Here is a 27,322-nt window from a genome sequence, read left to right on the forward strand (position 1 = left end):
TTAAACAACAAACAAACACGACAAATGACTCGACTCTCGATGTACTATCAATCATTTCAAACTGACAGGTACGAGCGGAAATCACATCAAAGGAAAGGGAAGAGGAGGATGCTATGGAGAATGCCGTGACCAGCACCACCACCCCCGCCCCTCCTGGTGCCGCCAACTCTGCTGCCCCCGTCCCAATCCCCGCACCAGCACCGCCGCCGCCCGAACCCAAGAAAAAGTAGGTGTTCTGTCTCTGAGTCACTGTGATGGATCATTGCTCATGTGGAGTGTAGTTGGCTGCCGGTGTGTGTGTCCTTTTTAGTTGAAATGTGAAATTTTGTTATTTCAGCAACTTTATCTAGTTGTTCACACTGGTGTATTTATGATGTTGTTTGTAAACACATTAGTTTGTTCACACATTGTTGGGGTATTAGGTTGGAGCATACTATAAGTTGTAGCAGGATCACGCAGGGCACATGGGGTTTATGCGTCCCGCGTTTGGTTTTTATACCATGAGCCGGAACGAGGGATGCATAAAACCCCATGTGCCACGAGTGATCCTGCTACAACAAATATATATTACCGATATGTTTTAATATAACAAATTCAAAATTGATTGATAGCTAAGGTTAGCTTGTGCTGTGTCACGTGACTCAGAAAAAAGCGTGCAGCTTTTTGCTTTGAAACAGGCTATAAGGGACTTATTCTGCCTCTCAGAAATCCACATGCCGCCTGCCTTGCTCATGGCGGGGTATAAGGGATTTATTCTGCCTCTCAGAAAACCACATGCCGCCTGCCTTGCTCATGGCGGTGTATAAGGGATTTATTCTGCCTCTCAGAAAACCACATGCCGCCTGCCTTGCTCATGGCGGGGTATAAGGGATTTATTCTGCCTCTCAGAAAACCACATGCCGCCTGCCTTGCTCATGGCAGGGTATAAGGGATTTATTCTGCCTCTCAGAAATCCACATGCATCCTGCCTTGCTCATGGCGGGGTATAAGGGATTTATTTCCCTTTCCCTCCAAGGCAGGATACATCATATTTTATCAAGGTCATGTGAACCAATCAGATCACGTCATTCTGACATGGAGGTTTGATAAATTAGTTTGTTCACACATTTTTTGGATGTTAGGTTCAAGCGTACTTAGTTTGTTCAACCGCCATCATATAGCTGAAATATTGCTGAGTGCGGTGTTAAACAACAAACATACAAACCTTTTTTGTTCACACATAGTTGGGATATTAGGTTCGAGTATATTTGTGACATGAAACTGAAGTTGGCAGTTTGTTTTCAGGGAGGAAGAAGATCCGGAGAACCAGATGCAGTTCAAGACAAAAATGGGTAAATTATTAAAACACCTCACTTACTCACTTATGATCTCACCATGAACTTACTCATGAACTCACTCATAAACTCACCATGAACTCGCTCATAACCACATGAACTCACCATGAGCTCACTCATAAACTCACTCATAAACTCACTCTTAAACTCTCATGAACTCACTAATAAGCTCATGAACTCACTCATGATCTCACCATGAACTCACTCATAACCTCCTGAACTCACTAATAATCTCACAATGAACTAACTCATAATCTCACGCATGATCTCACACTGAACTCACTCATGAACTCACTTATGAACTCACCATGAACTCACTCATGATCTCACACTGAACTCACTCATGATCTCACTCATGATCTCACATTGAACTCACTCATAACCTGATGAACTCACTTATGATCTCACAATGAACTCACTCATGATCCCACCATGAACTCACTCATAACCTCATGAACTCTCTCATGATCTCACCATGAACTCATGAACTTGCTTGTGTGAACCCATGAGTTTGCTTGTGAACTAATGAACTCACTCATGAATTTGCTTGTGAACTCATGAACTCACTCATGAACTTGTGATCTCACCATGAACTCTCTCATGATCTCACAATGAACTCACTCATGATCTCACAATGAACTCAATTATGAACTCACTCATAACCTCGAGAACTCACTCATGATCTCACCATGAACTCACTCATGATCTCACCATAAACTCACTCATGATCTCAACATGAACTCACTCATAAATTCACTCATTCATCTCACCATGAATTCATGAACCCACTTGTGAACCCATGAACTCACTTGTGAACCCATGAACTCACTCATGAACTCACCATGAACTCAGTCATAACCTGATGAACTCACCATGAACTTGCTTGTGAACTCATGAACTGACCATGAACTCACTCATAAACTTCCCACCAATTCACCATGAACTCATTGGTGAACTCACCATGAATTCACCATAAACTCACTCAGGAACTCACTCATGTACTCATGATCTCACCATGAACTAACGCATGAACTCACTCAGGAACTTGCTTGTGAACTCATGAACTCACCACAAATCCACCATGAACTTGCTCTTGAACTCACCATGAACTCGTTTATGAACTCATGAACTCGCTTGTTAACTCATGAACACACCAGCTGACTATGAACTCACTAGTGAACTCACGCATGCACTCACCATGAATTTGCTGATGAACTCACCATGAAATCGCTCGTTAACTTAACATGAACTCACTCATGAACTCACTCATGTACTCACCATGAACTCACTTATGAACTCATGAACTGGAATTAAACCCCAACACTGCATTATTTGCATTTGGTCTGGTGCTCATATCTTGAAAAAATATCACTCTGGAAGGTCAATTAATGATAGCCTATGTATTAATATTAGAATCTGCTGAGAAGTAGATTTAAGATGTGTTTGTCACTGACTACCCTACATTTGAGAACTTCTCTTTGTCTCCAGCTAGGAATGTGTATCGTACAATCTTCAAAGCCCGCCTCCCAGACAGGAATGAGTTGTTTCTGCCACGTCGTATGGCGTACGTTGTAGACTTGGAGGACGACTTTGCCGAGTCCGACGTGCCGACCACTCTCATCAGAAGCAAAGCTGACTGCCCCAGTCTGGAAGTGAGTGAAAGAACTGCAGTCTATACTGTAGGAAACATGGTCACCATGTCAATAGCATCTACACATATCACATCTCCTGAGGCAAGGAAGGTAACTGACTCTAAAAGTCCAGTTTCCAGCCTTGCCTTGCTGGAATTATGAAGTCATATTTTGGCTGGACGAACAGGTCTATGCATATTCCAATCAAAACCGCATAACGTAATCAACATCTGATTATTAAACTGCCTTTCAGATTTCAGTCAATTGCAGCATTTGCAAAGCAAGTGGACAATTTATTGTGAACATAATTATTCCAAATCTTTTCATGTTTTTAACCAATGTGCTCACGTGATTTGATGTACTTCGCAAAGTAAGACCCATTTTATTACAATAAGGATCTTGATCAGCGATCATATCATCTTCACTGGCCACCGCCATTTTGTTTGAAGCAAATGCAAGTGATATGAGAGGTGGAATCTGAGTAGTCAATAGGAGGGACACAGAAGGGACATACTCGTAATAGCCACAGGAGGCGCTACGATCAAGCCCAGAAATTCTAGCCTAGTTTGGCAAGGGTGGAAACTGACTTTTTCAGTCAGTCAACTCCCTTGCCTCGGGAAAATGCACATATCATAGCAAGTGAGATCTAGATTGTTATGTCATCAGCCATCCTCAGTGACAAACCTGGAAAAGAATAATGTTGACATTAGAATATCTGTGTCAAGAGTAGACAGCTGTGCAAACCAGATCTCCCATGTCTCATGTTGGTGAGAGACGGTGGAGATGGGGATGCTGCAGTTGGGGTCAAACATTCAATAGTCTGGCGGATGGGTGTTTCAGAAAATGCTGGGAATAAATAATTTGCAAGATGTTCTAAAAAAGATTGGATATTTTCAGATAAAAATGTTGTATGTTTGAAGAGATGACTGAAAAAATATTCTGTCTGCAACAAAATTCCATGACTTGTTATCTCAGAATTCAGAAAAAAATTTGTTATTGTGACTGTTACTTCATGTTGTCCCTTTGAAAATGACCTCTACATGCCATTATAATGAAATTTGCACAGGCAACAACAACACTGACTACGAATGACATTGTGATCAACAAACTAACCCAGATCTTGTCCTACCTACGACAAGGCAAGCGGGAGACGAAGAAACTCAAGAAGAAGGAGAAAGGTGGGAGGAGAAGATGGTAGCCTAGTGGTTAAAGTGTAGTCTTGTTTTTAGTCCTGCCTGTCTGTATCTCTGTAAATACAGCTGTCCAAAATTCTGTCTGTAAATATGTCTCTACATAGTTCTATTTGTAAATATAACTGTCTTAAGTTCTGTCTGTCAATAGGACTCTCTGGAGCTCTGTCTGTAGAAATGACCCCCCAGGGTTCTATCTGTAAATAGGACTCTCTAGAGCTCTGTCTGTAAATGGGGCAGTCGAGTTAAAGCGTTTGCTCGTCACGCCGAAGACCGGGTTCGATTCCCGACATGGGTACAATGGTGACCCCCACCGTGATATTGCTGGAATATTGCTAAAAACGGCATAAAACCATTCTCACTCACTCACTCACTCTCTGTAAAAAGGACTCTCTAGAGCTGTCTGTAAATAGGACTCTCTAGTGCTCTGTAAATAGGTCTCTCTAGAGCTCTGTCTGTAAAAAGGACTCTCTAGTGCTCTGTCTGTAAATAGGACTCTCTAGAGCTCTGTAGATAGGTCTCTCTAGAGCTCTGTCTGTAAAAAGGACTCTCTAGAGCTCTGTAAATAGGACTCTCTAGAGCTCTGTCTGTAAATAGGACTCTAGAGCTCTGATTGTAAATAGGACGCCGTATTTCTTTCTGTAAATATGACTTTCCAGAGGTCGTTCAGTAAATAGGTGTGCCAGTAGCTCTGTTTGTGAATCAACTCACTGCCTGTTGTGTTGCAGGGAAGCTGAAGGAAGAGGATAAGCCAAAGGAGAAGCTGCCTGGAGCAGATGACAGGTGAACTCTCCATCTACAAGACTGGGGGGCAGAACATGGTGTACCGCAGTCCTCTGCAGCCGACTCCCACCATTACATGTGTATTACATTACCAGGGACCAGAAACCCATGCTTGCCGTAAAAGGCGACTAATGGGATCGGGTGGTCAGACTCGTTGACTTGGTTGATGCATGTCATCGCATCCCAATTGCATTGATCGATGTTTGTGTTGTCAATCACTGGATCGTCTGGTCCAGACTCGATTATTTACAGACCGCCGTCATATAGCTGGAATATTGCGGAGTGCGGCGTTAAACAACAAACAAACAAACAAAACTACATTGCCAGGCTTATAGACAGTCACTTTGATTTTGTAGAGAATATACATACGTTGATGAGAAAGGTGTGAAATGAAAATGAAAATAGAATGTAATTTTGAGAAAACATTTTTGGGGTTTGTAATAAGTTAATGCATTACTACACATTTTACTTTTATCGTTTTTAATTGTTTGCCTATTACTGAAACTTGTGAACAAACCTGGCAGGAAGGAAAAAGACTGTTATGAACAGTTTGAGTTGAGATGGTAACAAATGTATCCTGTCTGCAGCATCTATGGAGATATTGGTCAGTATGCTCCTCAAGTCGGGAAGTCAAAGGATAAGAAGGATCGGAAGGAGAGAGACAGGGACAGGCTTCCAGAGAGAGAAAGAGATCGGGAACGTGAAAGAGGGAGGGATCGAGATCGGGACCACAGAGATAGAGACAGTCACAGAGACAGGGGGGACCGTGAGAGAGAATATCGAGATCGGGAACGGGACAGAAGGGACAGACATCGGGAACAGGATAGAGACCGGGAACGAGAGAGGGAACGGGACAGGGACCGAGACAGGGATGAGAAGAAGAAGAGATCCTACTTTGAGAAGCCATCTGAAGAGGTGGGTAGTTGTTGTTGACAGCTGATGTTGGTCGCCGTGGTAGATAGTTGTTGTCGATAGACTATGTTCGTTGTTGAGGTAGGTAGCTGTTGTTGATAGCCGATGTTCATTGTTGAGGTAGGTAGCTGTTGTCAAGGTCAGCGGACTGTGAGAGAGATGAGTGTGCAAGAGTGTGACAGATTTGTTTTAAACCCTGTAGCAACTATGGTGTGTGAGATGGTGAGAGAGATAAATCTGGATGACAACAACAGCTGCAGGAACCATGGCAGTTTTTGTCAATTGTTCAGAGTAACCTGACCTTCCAGATGATCACTTTTACTATATATGCCATGTCATATCAAGGGACATGTCAATGTACACATTATCCAATACCCTGGAAGTTGGTTCATCTGGATATTCTACTTGGGACAGTAATGTGGGTCTCTTCTCTTAAGATGGAGGGGATGTTTCCCGAGATCAGAAATTGCCTCCAAGTTTTACAATTTGATATTGTAAGAACTTGATATGTTTGAAGATTTAATGGTTAAATTGGAGGATGGGATACAGATGAGTTTATTGAGTGAAGACTTGTATTTGTACCTGGTGTTTCATACATAATCTCTGCTGTAGGAGGATTTCCGAGACAAGCCAGCGGACTCTGCCAAGGAGCTTGTTAAGACCATCAATGATAGATTTAAGGTGAGTGTTGTATCAGGTTCATCAGATGCCGTGACGTGGGTGGGTCATGCTGTGACGTGGGTGGGTCATGCTCTTAGTGCCACAGTTTGTTGTATGTAACTCTTGGTGACACACTGGGATATATGAAGAGCATCAATGATAGATTTAAGGTGAGTGTTGTATCAGGTTCATCAGATGCCGTGACGTGGGTGGGTCATGCTGTGACGTGGGTGGGTCATGCTCTTAGTGCCACAGTTTGTTGTATGTAACTCTTAGTGACACACTGGGATATATGAAGAGCATCAATGATAGATTTAAGGTGAGTGTTGTATCAGGTTCATCAGATGCCGTGACGTGGGTGGGTCATGCTCTTAGTTCCACAGTTTGTTGTATGTAACTGACTTAGTGACACACTGGGATATATGAAGAGCATCAATGATAGATTTAAGGTGAGTGTTGTATCAGGTTCATCAGATGCCATGACGTGGGTGGGTCATGTACTTAGTGCCACAGTTTGTTGTATGTAACTGTCTTAGTGACACACTGGGATATATGAAGAGCATCAATGATAGATTTAAGGTGAGTGTTGTATCAGGTTCATCAGATGCCTTCTGTCATGCTGTGACGTGGGTGGGTCATGTACTTAGTGCCACAGTTTGTTGTATGTAACTGTCTTAGTGACACACTGGGATATATGAAGAGCATCAATGATAGATTTAAGGTGAGTGTTGTATCAGGTTCATCAGATGCCTTCTGTCATGCTGTGACGTGGGTGGGTCATGCTCTTAGTGCCACAGTTTGTTGTATGTAACTGTCTTAGTGACACACTGGGATATATGAGGATATATGTAACTGTCTTAGTGACACACTGGGATATATGAAGAGCATCAATGACAGATTTAAGGTGAGTGTTGTATCAGGTTCATCAGATGCCTTCTTGTCATGCTGTGACGTGGGTGGGTCATGCTCTTAGTGCCACAGTTTGTTGTATGTAACTGTCTTAGTGACACACTGGGATATATGAGGATATATGTAACTGTCTTAGTGACACACTGGGATATATGAGGATATATGTAACTGTCTTAGTGACACACTGGGATATATGAGGATATATGTAACTGTCTTAGTGACACACTGGGATATATGAAGAGCATCAATGATAGATTTAAGGTGAGTGTTGTATCAGGTTCATCAGATGCCTTCGTGTCATGCTGTGACGTGGGTGGGTCATGCTCTTAGTGCCACAGTTTGTTGTATGTAACTGTCTTAGTGACACACTGGGATATATGAGGATATATGTAACTGTCTTAGTGACACACTGGGATGTATGAAGAGCATCAATGGTAGATTTAAGGTGAGTGTTGTATCAGGTTCATCAGATGCCTTCGTGTCATGCTGTGACGTGGGTGGGTCATGCTCTTAGTGCCACAGTTTGTTGTATGTAACTGTCTTAGTGACACACTGGGATGTATGAAGAGCATCAATGGTAGATTTAAGGTGAGTGTTGTATCAGGTTTTATCAGATGTCTTCGTGTCATGCTGTGACGTGGGTGGGTCATGCTCTTAGTGCCACAGTTTGTTGTATGTAACTGTCTTAGTGACACACTGGGATATATGAAGAGCATCAATGATAGATTTAAGGTGAGTGTTGTATCAGGTTCATCAGATGTCTTCGTGTCATGCTGTGACGTGGGTGGGTCATGCTCTTAGTGCCACAGTTTGTTGTATGTAACTGTCTTAGTGACACACTGGGATATATGTTACTGTCTTAGTGACACACTGGGATATATGAGGATATATGTAACTGTCTTAGTGACACACTGGGATATATGAAGAGCATCAATGATAGATTTAAGGTGAGTGTTGTATCAGGTTCATCAGATGCCGTGACGTGGGTGGGTCATGCTGTGACGTGGGTGGGTCATGCTCTTAGTGCCACAGTTTGTTGTATGTAACTGTCTTAGTGACACACTGGGATATATGAAGAGCATCAATGATAGATTTAAGGTGAGTGTTGTATCAGGTTCATCAGATGCCTTCTTGTCATGCTGTGACGTGGGTGGGTCATGCTCTTAGTGCCACAGTTTGTTGTATGTAACTGTCTTAGTGACACACTGGGATATATGAGGATATATGTAACTGTCTTAGTGACACACTGGGATATATGAAGAGCATCAATGATAGATTTAAGGTGAGTGTTGTATCAGGTTCATCAGATGCCTTCTTGTCATGCTGTGACGTGGGTGGGTCATGCTCTTAGTGCCACAGTTTGTTGTATGTAACTGTCTTAGTGACACACTGGGATATATGAGGATATATGTAACTGTCTTAGTGACACACTGGGATATATGAAGAGCATCAATGATAGATTTAAGGTGAGTGTTGTATCAGGTTCATCAGATGCCTTCTGTCATGCTGTGACGTGGGTGGGTCATGTACTTAGTGCCACAGTTTGTTGTATGTAACTGTCTTAGTGACACACTGGGATATATGAAGAGCATCAATGACAGATTTAAGGTGAGTGTTGTATCAGGTTCATCAGATGCCTTCTTGTCATGCTGTGACGTGGGTGGGTCATGCTCTTAGTGCCACAGTTTGTTGTATGTAACTGTCTTAGTGACACACTGGGATATATTAGGATATATGTAACTGTCTTAGTGACACACTGGGATATATGAGGATATATGTAACTGTCTTAGTGACACACTGGGATATATGAGGATATATGTAACTGTCTTAGTGACACACTGGGATATATGAAGAGCATCAATGATAGATTTAAGGTGAGTGTTGTATCAGGTTCATCAGATGCCTTCTTGTCATGCTGTGACGTGGGTGGGTCATGCTCTTAGTGCCACAGTTTGTTGTATGTAACTGTCTTAGTGACACACTGGGATATATGAAGACCATCAATGACAGATTTAAGGTGAGTGTTGTATCAGGTTTTATCAGATGCCTTCTGTCATGCTGTGACGTGGGTGGGTCATGCTCTTAGTTCAACAGTTTGTTGTATGTAACTGACTTAGTGACACACTGGGATATATGAAGAGCATCAATGATAGATTTAAGGTGAGTGTTGTATCAGGTTCATCAGATGCCGTGACGTGGGTGGGTCATGTACTTAGTGCCACAGTTTGTTGTATGTAACTGTCTTAGTGACACACTGGGATATATGAAGAGCATCAATGATAGATTTAAGGTGAGTGTTGTATCAGGTTCATCAGATGCCTTCTGTCATGCTGTGACGTGGGTGGGTCATGTACTTAGTGCCACAGTTTGTTGTATGTAACTGTCTTAATGACACACTGGGATATATGAAGAGCATCAATGATAGATTTAAGGTGAGTGTTGTATCAGGTTCATCAGATGCCTTCTGTCATGCTGTGACGTGGGTGGGTCATGCTCTTAGTGCCACAGTTTGTTGTATGTAACTGTCTTAGTGACACACTGGGATATATGAAGAGCATCAATGACAGATTTAAGGTGAGTGTTGTATCAGGTTCATCAGATGCCTTCTTGTCATGCTGTGACGTGGGTGGGTCATGCTCTTAGTGCCACAGTTTGTTGTATGTAACTGTCTTAGTGACACACTGGGATATATGAGGATATATGTAACTGTCTTAGTGACACACTGGGATATATGAAGAGCATCAATGATAGATTTAAGGTGAGTGTTGTATCAGGTTCATCAGATGCCTTCTGTCATGCTGTGACGTGGGTGGGTCATGTACTTAGTGCCACAGTTTGTTGTATGTAACTGTCTTAGTGACACACTGGGATATATGAAGAGCATCAATGACAGATTTAAGGTGAGTGTTGTATCAGGTTCATCAGATGCCTTCATGTCATGCTGTGACGTGGGTGGGTCATGCTCTTAGTGCCACAGTTTGTTGTATGTAACTGTCTTAGTGACACACTGGGATATATGAAGAGCATCAATGACAGATTTAAGGTGAGTGTTGTATCAGGTTCATCAGATGCCTTCTTGTCATGCTGTGACGTGGGTGGGTCATGCTCTTAGTGCCACAGTTTGTTGTATGTAACTGTCTTAGTGACACACTGGGATATATGAGGATATATGTAACTGTCTTAGTGACACACTGGGATATATGAGGATATATGTAACTGTCTTAGTGACACACTGGGATATATGAGGATATATGTAACTGTCTTAGTGACACACTGGGATATATGAAGAGCATCAATGATAGATTTAAGGTGAGTGTTGTATCAGGTTCATCAGATGCCTTCGTGTCATGCTGTGACGTGGGTGGGTCATGCTCTTAGTGCCACAGTTTGTTGTATGTAACTGTCTTAGTGACACACTGGGATATATGAGGATATATGTAACTGTCTTAGTGACACACTGGGATGTATGAAGAGCATCAATGGTAGATTTAAGGTGAGTGTTGTATCAGGTTCATCAGATGCCTTCGTGTCATGCTGTGACGTGGGTGGGTCATGCTCTTAGTGCCACAGTTTGTTGTATGTAACTGTCTTAGTGACACACTGGGATGTATGAAGAGCATCAATGGTAGATTTAAGGTGAGTGTTGTATCAGGTTTTATCAGATGTCTTCGTGTCATGCTGTGACGTGGGTGGGTCATGCTCTTAGTGCCACAGTTTGTTGTATGTAACTGTCTTAGTGACACACTGGGATATATGAAGAGCATCAATGATAGATTTAAGGTGAGTGTTGTATCAGGTTCATCAGATGTCTTCGTGTCATGCTGTGACGTGGGTGGGTCATGCTCTTAGTGCCACAGTTTGTTGTATGTAACTGTCTTAGTGACACACTGGGATATATGTTACTGTCTTAGTGACACACTGGGATATATGAGGATATATGTAACTGTCTTAGTGACACACTGGGATATATGAAGAGCATCAATGATAGATTTAAGGTGAGTGTTGTATCAGGTTCATCAGATGCCGTGACGTGGGTGGGTCATGCTGTGACGTGGGTGGGTCATGCTCTTAGTGCCACAGTTTGTTGTATGTAACTGTCTTAGTGACACACTGGGATATATGAAGAGCATCAATGATAGATTTAAGGTGAGTGTTGTATCAGGTTCATCAGATGCCTTCTTGTCATGCTGTGACGTGGGTGGGTCATGCTCTTAGTGCCACAGTTTGTTGTATGTAACTGTCTTAGTGACACACTGGGATATATGAGGATATATGTAACTGTCTTAGTGACACACTGGGATATATGAAGAGCATCAATGATAGATTTAAGGTGAGTGTTGTATCAGGTTCATCAGATGCCTTCTTGTCATGCTGTGACGTGGGTGGGTCATGCTCTTAGTGCCACAGTTTGTTGTATGTAACTGTCTTAGTGACACACTGGGATATATGAGGATATATGTAACTGTCTTAGTGACACACTGGGATATATGAAGAGCATCAATGATAGATTTAAGGTGAGTGTTGTATCAGGTTCATCAGATGCCTTCTTGTCATGCTGTGACGTGGGTGGGTCATGCTCTTAATGCCACAGTTTGTTGTATGTAACTGTCTTAGTGACACACTGGGATATATGAGGATATATATAACTGTCTTAGTGACACACTGGGATATATGAAGAGCATCAATGATAGATTTAAGGTGAGTGTTGTATCAGGTTCATCAGATGCCGTGACGTGGGTGGGTCATGTACTTAGTGCCACAGTTTGTTGTATTTAACTGTCTTAGTGACACACTGGGATATATGAGGATATATGTAACTGTCTTAGTGACACACTGGGATATATGAAGAGCATCAATGGTAGATTTAAGGTGAGTGTTGTATCAGGTTCATCAGATGCCTTCTTGTCATGCTGTGACGTGGGTGGGTCATGCTCTTAGTGCCACAGTTTGTTGTATGTAACTGTCTTAGTGACACACTGGGATATATTAGGATATATGTAACTGTCTTAGTGACACACTGGGATATATGAGGATATATGTAACTGTCTTAGTGACACACTGGGATATATGAGGATATATGTAACTGTCTTAGTGACACACTGGGATATATGAAGAGCATCAATGATAGATTTAAGGTGAGTGTTGTATCAGGTTCATCAGATGCCTTCATGTCATGCTGTGACGTGGGTGGGTCATGCTCTTAGTGCCACAGTTTGTTGTATGTAACTGTCTTAGTGACACACTGGGATATATGAAGACCATCAATGACAGATTTAAGGTGAGTGTTGTATCAGGTTCATCAGATGCCTTCTGTCATGCTGTGACGTGGGTGGGTCATGCTCTTAGTGCCACAGTTTGTTGTATGTAACTGTCTTAGTGACACACTGGGATATATGAAGAGCATCAATGATAGATTTAAGGTGAGTGTTGTATCAGGTTCATCAGATGCCTTTGTGTCATGCTGTGACGTGGGTGGGTCATGCTCTTAGTGCCACAGTTTGTTGTATGTAACTGTCTTAGTGACACACTGGGATGTATGAAGAGCATCAATGATAGATTTAAGGTGAGTGTTGTATCAGGTTTTATCAGATGTCTTCGTGTCATGCTGTGACGTGGGTGGGTCATGCTCTTAGTGCCACAGTTTGTTGTATGTAACTGTCTTAGTGACACACTGGGATATATGAAGAGCATCAATGATAGATTTAAGGTGAGTGTTGTATCAGGTTCATCAGATGTCTTCGTGTCATGCTGTGACGTGGGTGGGTCATGCTCTTAGTGCCACAGTTTGTTGTATGTAACTGTCTTAGTGACACACTGGGATATATGTTACTGTCTTAGTGACACACTGGGATATATGAGGATATATGTAACTGTCATAGTGACACACTGGGATATATGAAGAGCATCAATGATAGATTTAAGGTGAGTGTTGTATCAGGTTCATCAGATGCCTTCTTGTCATGCTGTGACGTGGGTGGGTCATGCTCTTAGTGCCACAGTTTGTTGTATGTAACTGTCTTAGTGACACACTGGGATATATGAGGATATATGTAACTGTCTTAGTGACACACTGGGATATATGAAGAGCATCAATGATAGATTTAAGGTGAGTGTTGTATCAGGTTCATCAGATGCCTTCTTGTCATGCTGTGACGTGGGTGGGTCATGCTCTTAGTGCCACAGTTTGTTGTATGTAACTGTCTTAGTGACACACTGGGATATATGAGGATATATGTAACTGTCTTAGTGACACACTGGGATATATGAAGAGCATCAATGATAGATTTAAGGTGAGTGTTGTATCAGGTTCATCAGATGCCGTGACGTGGGTGGGTCATGTACTTAGTGCCACAGTTTGTTGTATTTAACTGTCTTAGTGACACACTGGGATATATGAAGAGCATCAATGATAGATTTAAGGTGAGTGTTGTATCAGGTTCAACAGATGCCTTCTTGTCATGCTGTGACGTGGGTGGGTCATGCTCTTAGTGCCACAGTTTGTTGTATGTAACTGTCTTAGTGACACACTGGGATATATTAGGATATATGTAACTGTCTTAGTGACACACTGGGATATATGAAGAGCATCAATGATAGATTTAAGGTGAGTGTTGTATCAGGTTCATCAGATGCCTTCTTGTCATGCTGTGACGTGGGTGGGTCATGCTCTTAATGCCACAGTTTGTTGTATGTAACTGTCTTAGTGACACACTGGGATATATGAGGATATATGTAACTGTCTTAGTGACACACTGGGATATATGAAGAGCATCAATGATAGATTTAAGGTGAGTGTTGTATCAGGTTCATCAGATGCCGTGACGTGGGTGGGTCATGTACTTAGTGCCACAGTTTGTTGTATTTAACTGTCTTAGTGACACACTGGGATATATGAGGATATATGTAACTGTCTTAGTGACACACTGGGATATATGAAGAGCATCAATGATAGATTTAAGGTGAGTGTTGTATCAGGTTCATCAGATGCCTTCTTGTCATGCTGTGACGTGGGTGGGTCATGCTCTTAGTGCCACAGTTTGTTGTATGTAACTGTCTTAGTGACACACTGGGATATATGAAGAGCATCAATGATAGATTTAAGGTGAGTGTTGTATCAGGTTCATCAGATGCCTTCTTGTCATGCTGTGACGTGGGTGGGTCATGCTCTTAATGCCACAGTTTGTTGTATGTAACTGTCTTAGTGACACACTGGGATATATGAGGATATATGTAACTGTCTTAGTGACACACTGGGATATATGAAGAGCATCAATGATAGATTTAAGGTGAGTGTTGTATCAGGTTCATCAGATGCCTTCTTGTCATGCTGTGACGTGGGTGGGTCATGCTCTTAATGCCACAGTTTGTTGTATGTAACTGTCTTAGTGACACACTGGGATATATGAGGATATATGTAACTGTCTTAGTGACACACTGGGATATATGAAGAGCATCAATGATAGATTTAAGGTGAGTGTTGTATCAGGTTCATCAGATGCCGTGACGTGGGTGGGTCATGTACTTAGTGCCACAGTTTGTTGTATTTAACTGTCTTAGTGACACACTGGGATATATGAAGAGCATCAATGATAGATTTAAGGTGAGTGTTGTATCAGGTTCATCAGATGCCTTCTTGTCATGCTGTGACGTGGGTGGGTCATGCTCTTAATGCCACAGTTTGTTGTATGTAACTGTCTTAGTGACACACTGGGATATATGAGGATATATGTAACTGTCTTAGTGACACACTGGGATATATGAAGAGCATCAATGATAGATTTAAGGTGAGTGTTGTATCAGGTTCATCAGATGCCTTCTTGTCATGCTGTGACGTGGGTGGGTCATGCTCTTAGTGCCACAGTTTGTTGTATGTAACTGTCTTAGTGACACACTGGGATATATGAGGATATATGTAACTGTCTTAGTGACACACTGGGATATATGAAGAGCATCAATGATAGATTTAAGGTGAGTGTTGTATCAGGTTCATCAGATGCCTTCTTGTCATGCTGTGACGTGGGTGGGTCATGCTCTTAATGCCACAGTTTGTTGTATGTAACTGTCTTAGTGACACACTGGGATATATGAGGATATATGTAACTGTCTTAGTGACACACTGGGATATATGAAGAGCATCAATGATAGATTTAAGGTGAGTGTTGTATCAGGTTCATCAGATGCTGTGACGTGGGTGGGTCATGTACTTAGTGCCACAGTTTGTTGTATGTAACTGTCTTAGTGACACACTGGGATATATGAAGAGCATCAATGATAGATTTAAGGTGAGTGTTGTATCAGGTTCATCAGATGCCTTCTTGTCATGCTGTGACGTGGGTGGGTCATGCTCTTAGTGCCACAGTTTGTTGTATGTAACTGTCTTAGTGACACACTGGGATATATGAGGATATATGTAACTGTCTTAGTGACACACTGGTATATATGAAGAGCATCAATGATAGATTTAAGGTGAGTGTTGTATCAGGTTCATCAGATGCCTTCTTGTCATGCTGTGACGTGGGTGGGTCATGCTCTTAGTGCCACAGTTTGTTGTATGTAACTGTCTTAGTGACACACTGGGATATATGAGGATATATGTAACTGTCTTAGTGACACACTGGGATATATGAAGAGCATCAATGATAGATTTAAGGTGAGTGTTGTATCAGGTTCATCAGATGCCTTCTTGTCATGCTGTGACGTGGGTGGGTCATGCTCTTAGTGCCACAGTTTGTTGTATGTAACTGTCTTAGTGACACACTGGGATATATGAGGATATATGTAACTGTCTTAGTGACACTGTGATATATGTAACTGTCATAGTGACACACTGGGATATATGAGGATATACGTAAGTTTTATAGTGACACACTGGGATATATGTAACTGTCATAGTGACACACTGGGATATACAAGGATATACGTAAGTGTCATAGTGACACACTGGGATATATGTAACTGTCATAGTGACACACTGGGATATACAAGGATATACGTAAGTGTCATAGTGACACACTGAGATATATGTAACTGTCATAGTGACACACTGGGATATACAAGGATATACGTAAGTGTCATAGTGACACACTGAGATATATGTAACTGTCATAGTGACACACTGGGATATACAAGGATATACGTAAGTGTCATAGTGACACACTGAGATATATGTAACTGTCATAGTGACACACTGGGATATCCAAGAATATACGTAAGTGTCATAGTGACACTGGGATATATGTTACTGTCATAGTGACACTGGGATATACAAGGATATGCGTGGCATAGTGACACACTGGGATATATGTTACTGTCATAGTGACACTGGGATATACAAGGATATACGTGTCATAGTGACACACTGGGATATATGAGAATATACCACTACGTAAGTGTCATACTGTTGAAAGCTGTAGTAAACACAACTCTCAGTTTTTCTTGTCATGTCATGTCAGAGTACAATGTGTTAAGAGTTTGTTACCTGTTTAATAGAAACAATTCAGTTATTACATTGCAGATATATCAGATATGTTTAATGTCATTAGGATCGCATTGTTAGATTATTATCCCCTGCCCGGAGAGGTCGTCCCTCCTTCCGTCCATCCGCTTCTCAATGTAGACAAATTTTCTCAAAAACTATTCCAAGTTATGGAAATGAAAGTTTACACACTAATGTGACTGGTCCCGATCTCAAATGAGTTTGAAAATTGGTGTCGTACATTCATTTTTTACAGAGTTATGGCCCTTGCGCATTCTTTGTGCTTTGTGCATTCTGTGTGAAATGGGGACGAGTTTTCTCAGAAGCTAATGAAGTTATATGAATGAAAATTTATATGCTTATCTGAGTGATACTTGTCAAGACAAGAAAATTGGTCCCGTCATTTACTTTTTTCCAGCATTGTGCCCTTGCATCGTGCTTTTCAACTTACTGCAATGTGTGTATAATGGGGACACGTTCTCTCAGACACTGCTGAAGTCAGCTTATCTAAGAGACACTTATCAAGACTGAGTTATTTTTTCCAGAGAAGGGGCCTTTTGTGTGTATTAATTTCACTTGTAATAATTTTTTCTGATGACATAAAGTGGCCCAATTTCCTATATCTTTTTAAGGCTTTATTGGACTTTTCTTTATTGTTTTTATTCACTACTATATGTACAAACATAATTCTAATGTGCCCCATGGCGGGGGATAGTGATAGCGCTGTTTTCTTGTTATGGGATGGATTAGTCAGTTTGTGTTTATAAGTATGTAGACTCATGGTAAGCAGAGGCATGTTGATATTGATACTCTTCCTTGTTTCAGACTTACGCCGACATGGAAGATGAGAAACAAAAGTAAGTTGTTTGAAAAACGAGGCTCGTGCCGGTTGATGTTGTCTGAGTATGATAGAGAATTGCCATTCATTACTGTGTTGCAGAGGGAGCTTAGTGAAGATAGACACCTTGATATTACCATAGTGACTTTAACCCATTATCTGTCCCTTGTGAACTGCTTTTGCAACTTCCAAGAGAGATCATGCTAAAAAAAATAATAGTCTTGGTTCTTAGCACCGCCCGCATCATCAAATAGTCTGCCGCATGTTTCATTTATAATTCCATTTTAAATTTTTTTTTTCTTAAATCCTAATACTTAAAAACAATTTGATCCAATATAGCACACAGTTACTTCCCTTTACATACGCACTGCTTTACTGCACATCTCATGTTGTCGTCACGAGGAGTTTGTATGCTTTTGTGTGGAGAGGCCCTTTCCCAGGTTGATGGTACACAACTGTTCATCTTGTTACATACTGGTTTGAACAAGCAAAAAAATAAAGACCCTGCCGGCCTGCACTATATTTTCAAAACTCATTGCTTGAGAACCAATTATTTTATTTTTTTAAGCCTTATTCTTTTATTATGTAGAAAACTGGGTTTCCTGGTCTCAGTAGGAGACGTCAGCTCAGTGAGTCTCTTGTTGGAACGAGGTCACTCGGTGAGACTTACTGAAGATAATTGCACCTATGTCTGTGTTGTTTATGCCATTCTTCCTGCTGCAGGGCCAATGAGAAGGCAGAGAAGGATCGGCTGAAGAAGCTCCAGTCTAAGATGGAGATAGACAGCTACGCCGAGTGTTACCCAGGGTGAGTTGGACAGGTCACATGATGTAAAGTTAGCAGGTAGTGTGGTGAAAGTAGAGCAACACGCCCCACTGGACACTCCCCCATCTCACACATGTCAGCGTCGACTGCCTCCGTGGTCTAGTGGTAGAGCGTCCGCCCAGAGAGCGGAAGGTCTGGGGTTCTATCCCCGGTCGCGTCATACCAAAAGATGTTAAAAGATGGTACTTGTTACCCTGTCTGGCGTTCGGCATTAAGGGGCTAAAACAAGGACTGGTCGGCTCGGTGTATACTGTGTCTGAGTAGGATATTCATGTTAAACTGCGGCATGGTATCTCAGTGAGCTAGCACTATAAATTGGCATCAGTCCGGACTAGTACAAGCAGCCACACAAACACACACACGTACATGCACGTCGCTATATAAGTGCAATAATCTTGGACGCGACGTTAAACCCCATTTCACCTCACCTCACCTCACCTCACATTTCAGCGTCCACAGTGTAGCAGAGCATGAGATTTGTATGCTGGAAATGATGAACCTAATACAAGAGCTTCCACTTGCTGGATAATATGTGACATGTTTGTCTGGACGTACTGGAGCTTATCACATCAGTGTCACTGCACCTACTGGAAACAGTTCTTGAAGGAACAGAACCCTGTTAGATTCACAGATAGAGATACTGGCATTAATTTCACAATATATTTAATGTTCTGGTCACTTTGGTTTACTGGTGCAATTAATGAATATCATGTCAGAGTTACAGTAGGTACTTTCTTACAGTCGTGTGGGAGTTGCAGTGTAAACATGTCTTCCCATCCACGATATGGATCGAGTAGTTTTGTTGTGTGTCGGCACTCTTGTGGAAGTACCAAGTTCTATTACAGTTGTTAAGTTGCTTGCATGTCAATATGAAGTGTTCTTGTTGTAGGATGGTGGAAGCCTTTGATGCCATTGACGAGTCGGACGATGAGGTTGACTACACCAAGATGGACCAGGGCAACAAGAAAGGTCCGATCGGCCGCTGGGACTTCGACACCCAGGAGGAATACAGCGATTACATGTCCAACAAGGAAGCCCTGCCCAAGTACGTGTCTAGTAGCCAAACTGTGCTTTATTTACTTTGATGTTCAACAGGGCCTAGTTGATAAGCAATTCCCCATGGGGAGTCTGGGTCAGAATAGGTCCCCATGAAGGTCCCCATGAAGGTCCCCATGAAGGTCCCCTGGTCAGCCTCGGTGCATTGGTTGCCATCTTTCCCCCACTGCGTGGACCATTGTTCACAATATCAATCACTGGATTGTCTGATCCAGACTCAATTATTTACAGGCCACCATCCTATTGCTGGAATATTGCTGAGTGAAGTGTTAAGCAACAAACAAGAAACAATCTGTTTCAAGTGAAGTTTGTTAACATCCCAATGTTCAAACTGAATGGAATCGAGTCTGGACCAGACAGTCCAGTGATTGATGTCATGGACAACATCCCATGCCATTGGGTTATGATGACATGCAGTCAGCCAGGGCATGGTGTTGGTGGGGAAGATATTAACAACAAAATAGAATTGTTTTTCTTAAAGTTTTAACATAACAGTAAATAATAACAGTTAATGTTTTAAAATGTTTAATCATTATTTTGGGGTTATTTCAATGGATTCCCTCCCTTGCCTTTAAGTATTTTTCATCCATGAAATAAGTAACACACTTGGCAGGATTTCTAAGATCGGTGGATCCATTCTCCAAGAATATCTGCCTGAAGCTATCAATACAATGGAGATTTCAGTTTTAGTTGTCAAGACAAGACACATAATTTGTGCTGAGTTGTTGAGTTGCTGATCATGAATATTGTTGTATTTTCAGAGCTGCCTTCCAATATGGTGTTAAAATGGCTGATGGTCGCCGAACTCGGAGGACAGGTCCAAAGGATGAGAAAGCCAAGTTGGACCGCGAACTGCAGCAGATCAACCGCATTATCCAGAAGAGGAAGGTGGCGGAGCCGGGGGATGGGGAGAAACGCATCAAGTACTGAAGTCTCCCCTGGTGTCAGTATTTGTACAGTGACAATGTCAGCAGGATTGTGATGTGCTGTGCCCTGCTCGTCCTGATGTGTTGTGACAGGGCGTTGTCATAGGAACAGTGCAGAGCAGGGCATGCAGATGTTGTAGCACCAGACTGAGGACATGCTTCCACCGTTGCAGTCACCATGGTTTGTCAAACCCGGGAATCATGTCCTAACGATATCATGGGGCTGTGATGCTGGTTCATCTGGCCTGCTTGTGCCCAAGTCGCTTCATGTCTTATGATCCAAATCTGAAGGGGAATTAGAGTCATTCATTTACAAATGAAAACTGCCATTACCGGACCAGAGGGAAACTGAATGTGTTTGTTCTAAGATTTACTTTGTCACTTCACCATTGGGATGTTATCGGCCCAGGCTGATGACCCTGAATGCCCCAGTGTGATGCAGGTTTAACTCTGCTACAATTTCAGAATGAAATCGTACAATTGTATACATGTTACCAGCTTCTTGAATAAATGATTAAATACAAGTCTTGTATATTTTGTGTACCATTTATGCTCCATTAATCAGTAGATTGAAATACCTGTAGCACCCAATTGCCAAGCTAGTAATGTTTTCTTCCATTTGTCTGTGTGATTGTCGAGTAGATGGTGATGCACTAGTCCTGTAGTCCTTACCAAACTGCCCAATAGTAAAGGTATCCTAAGGACTAGTATAAATTGGCCCATATTAAGGGTTTTGCTATATGTTATCATTATAAGGACTAGTGGGCAAAAACTGCTAGTTTCTAACCCTGGTAAGTGATTAAAATGTGTCAATGATGAGTACTGGTACCATACGTTGTAGATCTGACAAGTCAGTGTCTTCCGGTATGACTGTCTGCCATTTGCTACATTCACCTGGAGCAATACAATGTAGTTTTTTTCAGAAAAAGAGTTTGATGTTTACATAAGCCGATCCCTTTCTACAGAATCTTTTGTCTAGATCTCGAAATCTACAGTCATATACGGTATGCTTTCAGATGAATACTTATGATGGAGATGCCTTTCCAGCGATAGAAACTAGTCTTTGTAATGATTACATATAGCAAACCCCTTAAACTATTGGGCAGTTTGGCAAGGACTACAGGATTTGTGCCAATTTCTAACGCTGCTTTCTAGTTGTGTCAGCATTGGTTCCTCCAGTCTGCAGGTTGTCCACTAGATCACACGGACCGGCAGTTTCATGTTGGGCTTGTGCCTAACTTACCGGTTCACAAGATGACAAAGTGAATGATCTGCTGGAAGCATTGGTTTTATTCATGGTTGTCTGTACAATCATATCAATATTTACATCTAAATGTGACACGCAAACCATGATACCGGATAGAAGTTACAGACAGAAGAAAGACCGACAGGACAGCATAAAGACGCAATGTCAAATACACCACTCAATCTTGGACAGGAAAACTGCTAGCAAGTTTATTCTCCTTGCCATTCCAGTTGTTGAGGATATAATTCATGTTTCACAGCCAAGATACAAACACTACCAACTGTAGTCATCAAGCAGACTCTCTTTCCACAGCAGTTTCAGCATTCATACTTGGAATGGACAACATCCCTATGCATCCATGATCATGACTGCATTTACTTGCATGAAATAGGACAGTGTAAATTTTTATAATAATTATAACATTTGAAAAGCAGTTAATAAGTGAGTCAGTATAGTTTTGCTTTTAGCAATATCATGGCTGGGGACACCGGAAATGGGATACCCATGTGGGGAATTGAACCCGGGCCTTCGGTGTGACAAGCAAACGCTTTAAAGACTGTGCTACCTCATAACCCCAGTATCTGGGTTATGGAATGACACAATTATTGTTGACAGCAGAGTGGCAAGACTGAGTTGTGAGTTGGTTTAATGCTATTGTGAACAGTATCTTGGTGTGTCAGTCTAATGTGTGAGGGAGTCCAGAGTGACGCAGGGCGGAGGTGTTTACCACGACTGAGGAAGCCACGAGGAGGAGGGAATGGTGCTGACACACCAGTGATAGTTGGGCCAAATCTGAGATTTCAGCCTATCACTTGTGGATCCTGACACAACTAAGGGATGCAACTCTGCACAGCGAATTGTATTGCCTTACACCACTTAGCCACTAATGTCCCTCGTGAGTTGTGAACGTTTGTGTTTCATTCAGCAAATAATCCTGTACATATTTACAAACAAATGTTACAATTAGAAATGAAAAAAAGTAGATTTCATGTGACAAAAGCACCCATTCCTCATAAATTACAGACACAAGGTGATAATGTGTGATTGACGTATGTACAAGGCGTGTATATTTCAGTGACGGGAATAATGTCATCAGTCTTATACATAACTCCGATGACAGTCAAAATGAGAAATCAGCCGATATCTTCGTGTTGGTGAGATATATGTCATGATAAATCATGTGGAACAGCACAACCGATTCAAATTTCACATGAAACTGTTTATAGTTGACGCATTTCAACACTGTTTAAGTGGTACAAAAACATGCGAACCTATAAAAAAGCAATACTTTTTTTCCTGTAACATTTATATAACAGCACTTCAAAAGATAGCTGTAAGCATACCTTCACCTTAGGGCTGGGACAAGTCTAAATTTACTACTCCACTTTACCCTACCCTACCCGGGAACCCGCAGTAGTTGGTAACAAAATGTCTGATTGGGAATAGTTTTACCACAGCCCTGGCAAAAACTATTCAGACACATGTATCAAACGATCAGATCATGCATACACTGAAGTTGACTGAAGCTTTATCTTTACTCAAACATATACAAGTCAAAAGGAATGTTTGAATCGCCAGAAATGTGAACATAAGCGACTTGTAGTGTAACCACTGAGCTATAGTGAGTTTTTTTCATTAAACAATATATCACATGACCAAACACGAGTCCGAGAAGTCCTGTTGGTACCCAGGTCAGTACCAACCCAACCCGAGTACCTGAGTTACCCGTCCCAGCGCTACTTCACTTATCTGTTAATGTGTTCTACACCGTAACCATCATGTACATAAGGTCTGCATTACACAGCTATCCAGTCTTTCAGCATCTAAAAGATACATGTAGTATGTTTCCAGATCATTATTCAATGAAATCAACTCATCAAACCAGATCATTTAATCAGAGATGAACTTGTTCAAGTTCTGCCGAACATGAAATCTGCTTCCTTCCATGTAGGACTGTGTTCATGTTGGTAGAACATAAAGTTGTCACAGTTTCCACGATTGAAGAGAATGACATTGAGGGACCACGACAAATTTAGACATTGCATGTTCTCCCAGAAATACGCAGCTATACTGATGGTAATATATCGTGCTCAGCATTGATCTAACACTTAGTCTCCCATCTTCCAGAGGGATGAGTGTTAACTGACATCGATCTGATTGATGATCAAGATATATTATGATGAAACGGATCTTACATCGCGAAGTGCATCAATCACGTCAGCACCTTGATTAAAAATTTCTGTTGATGAGTTGGTGGTGCACATGCTTTGCAAATTCAGCAATCGACCAAAATCTGCATGACAGTTTACAAACAGGATTTCGATTTTGTTGCACTTTTTTTTAATGGACTATGCATAGACTCGTTAGTCCAGCCAAAATGTAACTCCATAATACCAGCCTAGTTCGGCAAGGATGGAAACTGGACTTTTACAGTCAGTTAACTCTCTTGCCTCGGGAAGATGTTAGTGTCCGTGCTGATCACTGTTCTCCTGGAAGGTGTTTTCATGACCTACTTGTTGTCAGGGAAACAACATATTTGTAGCAGTCTTGACGGCAGTTCATGCCAGGGGTGTAAACAGACTCGACCTGTTAGAGTTGTGAAGCTTCCTCTTCTTCTTCACCCCGCCGCCCAGCGTGGTGGAGCGGATGCTGTCATCGCCGTCGCTGGGTTCACTGCCTCGTTTTGTCACCATCGATGCCCTGGGCTTTGGCTTCTCAAATTCATCGGAGCTGCGCGTTGTGTTGTCCGTGGACTCGATGGCCTGGAAGATTCGCCGAGACTTGCCTGTCTTGAGCTGTTGAACATCTACCGGCGTGTCTTCACTGGTCTTGGACTTGTCCTCATCAAAACTGAAGGTGCTGTTGAGTGAAGACTGGGAAGTTGCCTGGCAACACAAGGGAAGACATGACAGCGTGTTATAGATTCTGTTGTTTAACGCCGCACTCAGCAATATTCCAGCTATATGACGGCGGTCTGTAAATAATCAAGTCTGAACCAGACAATCCAGTGATTAATATGAGCATCGATCCACGCAATTGGGATCGATGACGTGCATCAATTAAGTCAGCGAGCCTGACCACCCGATCCCGTTAGTCGCCTTTTACGACCAGCATAGTCGCCTTTTATGGCATGCATGGGTTGCTGAAAACCTATTCTACCCTGAATCAGGGCTAGAACCAAGTGCTTGGTATCATAAACAACATTGTGGATATAATGAGCACCGCCCCCCAGCCTTGAGGTTATTCAAGAACTGTTTTTCATTTTTTGGGCATGCATAGAAGTATAACAGTCACAAATTTGATAAAATCGTGTAGCTTAGCAGAGAAATTTAATGAAACATTTGTGATTGTTATACTTCGATGCATGCACAGAAAATAAAAATAACAATTCTTAAATTACAAAATCGACTCTTATCTGACATATTTACTCTATTTATCAGGTTTGTTGACAAATCTGCTGCACATCGTAACACGTGCAAGAATACAAGAATACAACTTAAACGCTATGTCATACAGTTTTCAAAATTCGAGGTAGTCAAATTGCCATGAGAAGCAGAAAGTGATTTTCAAGTCTGCTGGGGACATCTGGGCCTAAAAGTTTTAGTCTGCATTGGAAATGTGGCGGCCAGCACTCAACGTCTAGTGTCAGGACAGTTGATGTTTGAGGAAACAAGGGATTTGTAGGTAGTTTGGTGAGCAAGTAATAAGTATATCACGTATATTGTAGCGATAATTTATCAATTTGTGACAGTTACACTTAGATGCATGCACAAAAAATTAAAATATGAAATGGAACTTTTACGAAAAATCCGTTGGCATTCCGGAAGGGAATATTGTCATCAAGCTATGTATGGACGTAAACAAGGTCGATGTCATTTAGAAAGTAGTACCGTCACTTCCAGGAAAATGTGCATTTATGATGTACTTATTGAATATATATGCAAGTTTCTGGGAGCTCTCGACCAATCAGAATTGCCAGAATCAACACAGCCTTACCACCTGAACCAGTTCAGTTGCCCGTAAGAATAAGCATAGTTACTGGGATCTTCACACACTGTACTCATGGGGAATCCAAACCAGGGCTGCAGTGTCACGAGTGAACACCCTTACAACTAGGCTACCCAGCCACATTTTTTAACAAATGAAAGCCTTCAATAGGTTACAGTCAACTAAATAGGGTTTACCCAAACCAGGGTTCCCAACACACCAGAGTGGCACTTGTTTGTATCACTGCAGGGTTTGAAAACTTATGAAAACTGTGACTTGACCAAGGACAAGTATCACCAACATTCTTATTTGCCCTATTTTAAAATGTACTTGCCCAAAATCAAGGTAATAAATTCAGTAAAATGTTACAGAACTATATAATTTGGTATTTTTTAACCCTTGCACTGCTAATGACCGCTATCAGTTTGTGGTAGTTCATTCACATGTGACGAGAGCCCCACTGCACAGGTACGCGACCATGACCTTGAAATCTTACCTTCCTTCCTTTTGTCTGTTTGGTTGTTTTCTTTGCCTTGGCTTTTGCTTTGAAGATGGGGGTTCGCGTCCAGTCCTCGTCGCTAGTGTCTTCTTCCACCATGACATCATCATCCCACTCATCCATGAATTCATCATACGTCAGAGCTGCCTGGTTCTCTGCTGCCGCTGTCGACTTCTGAAACATGTGACCACCAGATGAGACGCTTCAGATGTGACACTCTAGATGAGACAACCTATATCAGACAATCCTCCATTAGACTCTAGATGAGACAATCCTCCATGAGACACTCTTGATGAGACAATCCTCCATGAGATGCTCTAGGTTAGACAATCCTCCATGAGACACTCTAGATGAGACAATCCTCCATGAGATGCTCTAGGTTAGACAATCCTCTATGAGACGCTCAAGATGAGACAATCCTCCATGAGACGCTCAAGATGAGACAATCCTCCGAGAGACTTTAGATGAAAAAATCCTCTATAAAGTTTGTTATTTAACGCCACACTCAGCAATATTCAAGCTATATGACAGCTTATCCTCCATGAGACACCCTAAATAACACAATCCCGGATGAAACACCCTAAATTACACAATCCTAGATGAGACACCCTAACAGATATAATATCGAGACAATGCTAGATGAGACACCCTAAATAACACAATCCTAGATGAGACACCCTAACAGCTATAATATCGAGACACTGCTAGATGAGACACCCTAACAGCTATAATATCGAGACACTGCTAGATGAGACAGCCAAGACAAGAGAATGGCAGATGGGAAATTCCGAGATGAAACATCAGTTTTGTATGACTGGCTTTGCTCACTTTGTGACTGACATCTCAGTATCATTGGTCATGTGACAGTTACAAAATGACTTCAAGTTTTGTGTTCATACACAAAACCCAATAAACTGCAAACATGCACCTATCAATGACAAGAACATGAATGTTGTGACTGCTAGGTTACTCCATGACATTACACTAGCTTCTGACTGACAATACAATACAGTTTCAGCCAAGGCAATATGATCAAGATATGAATAAAATG

General features: G+C 41.8%; 2 protein-coding genes across 2 annotated transcripts in view; one reads left to right on the forward strand and one right to left on the reverse strand.

Moving 5' to 3' along the window:
* LOC124151364 (protein Red-like) overlaps positions 1-21,063 on the forward strand; it is a 29,781-nt gene extending 8,718 nt beyond the window's left edge. Inside the window, exons 7-17 of the mRNA XM_046523773.2 lie at positions 69-226; positions 1,285-1,331; positions 2,823-2,986; positions 4,032-4,143; positions 4,884-4,938; positions 5,526-5,853; positions 6,463-6,531; positions 17,720-17,751; positions 18,456-18,539; positions 19,447-19,602; positions 20,375-21,063. Of these exons, the coding sequence (XP_046379729.1) occupies positions 69-226; positions 1,285-1,331; positions 2,823-2,986; positions 4,032-4,143; positions 4,884-4,938; positions 5,526-5,853; positions 6,463-6,531; positions 17,720-17,751; positions 18,456-18,539; positions 19,447-19,602; positions 20,375-20,543 (1,374 nt within the window). The 3' untranslated portion in view covers positions 20,544-21,063. The remainder of the gene's footprint in view (positions 1-68; positions 227-1,284; positions 1,332-2,822; positions 2,987-4,031; positions 4,144-4,883; positions 4,939-5,525; positions 5,854-6,462; positions 6,532-17,719; positions 17,752-18,455; positions 18,540-19,446; positions 19,603-20,374) is intronic.
* A 3,061-nt stretch (positions 21,064-24,124) lies between these two features.
* Positions 24,125-27,322, reverse strand: part of LOC124151350 (chromosome-associated kinesin KIF4A-like) — a 43,394-nt gene continuing 40,196 nt past the window's right edge. The window contains exons 27-28 of the mRNA XM_048384731.1: positions 26,269-26,445; positions 24,125-24,670 (exon numbers count right to left, since the gene is read on the reverse strand). Coding sequence (XP_048240688.1) covers positions 24,344-24,670; positions 26,269-26,445 — 504 coding nt within the window. The 3' untranslated portion in view covers positions 24,125-24,343. The remainder of the gene's footprint in view (positions 24,671-26,268; positions 26,446-27,322) is intronic.

Source organism: Haliotis rufescens, unplaced genomic scaffold, assembly GCF_023055435.1.
Source record: "Haliotis rufescens isolate VD_foot unplaced genomic scaffold, xgHalRufe1.0.p SCAF_50, whole genome shotgun sequence".
Classification (NCBI taxonomy): domain Eukaryota; kingdom Metazoa; phylum Mollusca; class Gastropoda; order Lepetellida; family Haliotidae; genus Haliotis; species Haliotis rufescens.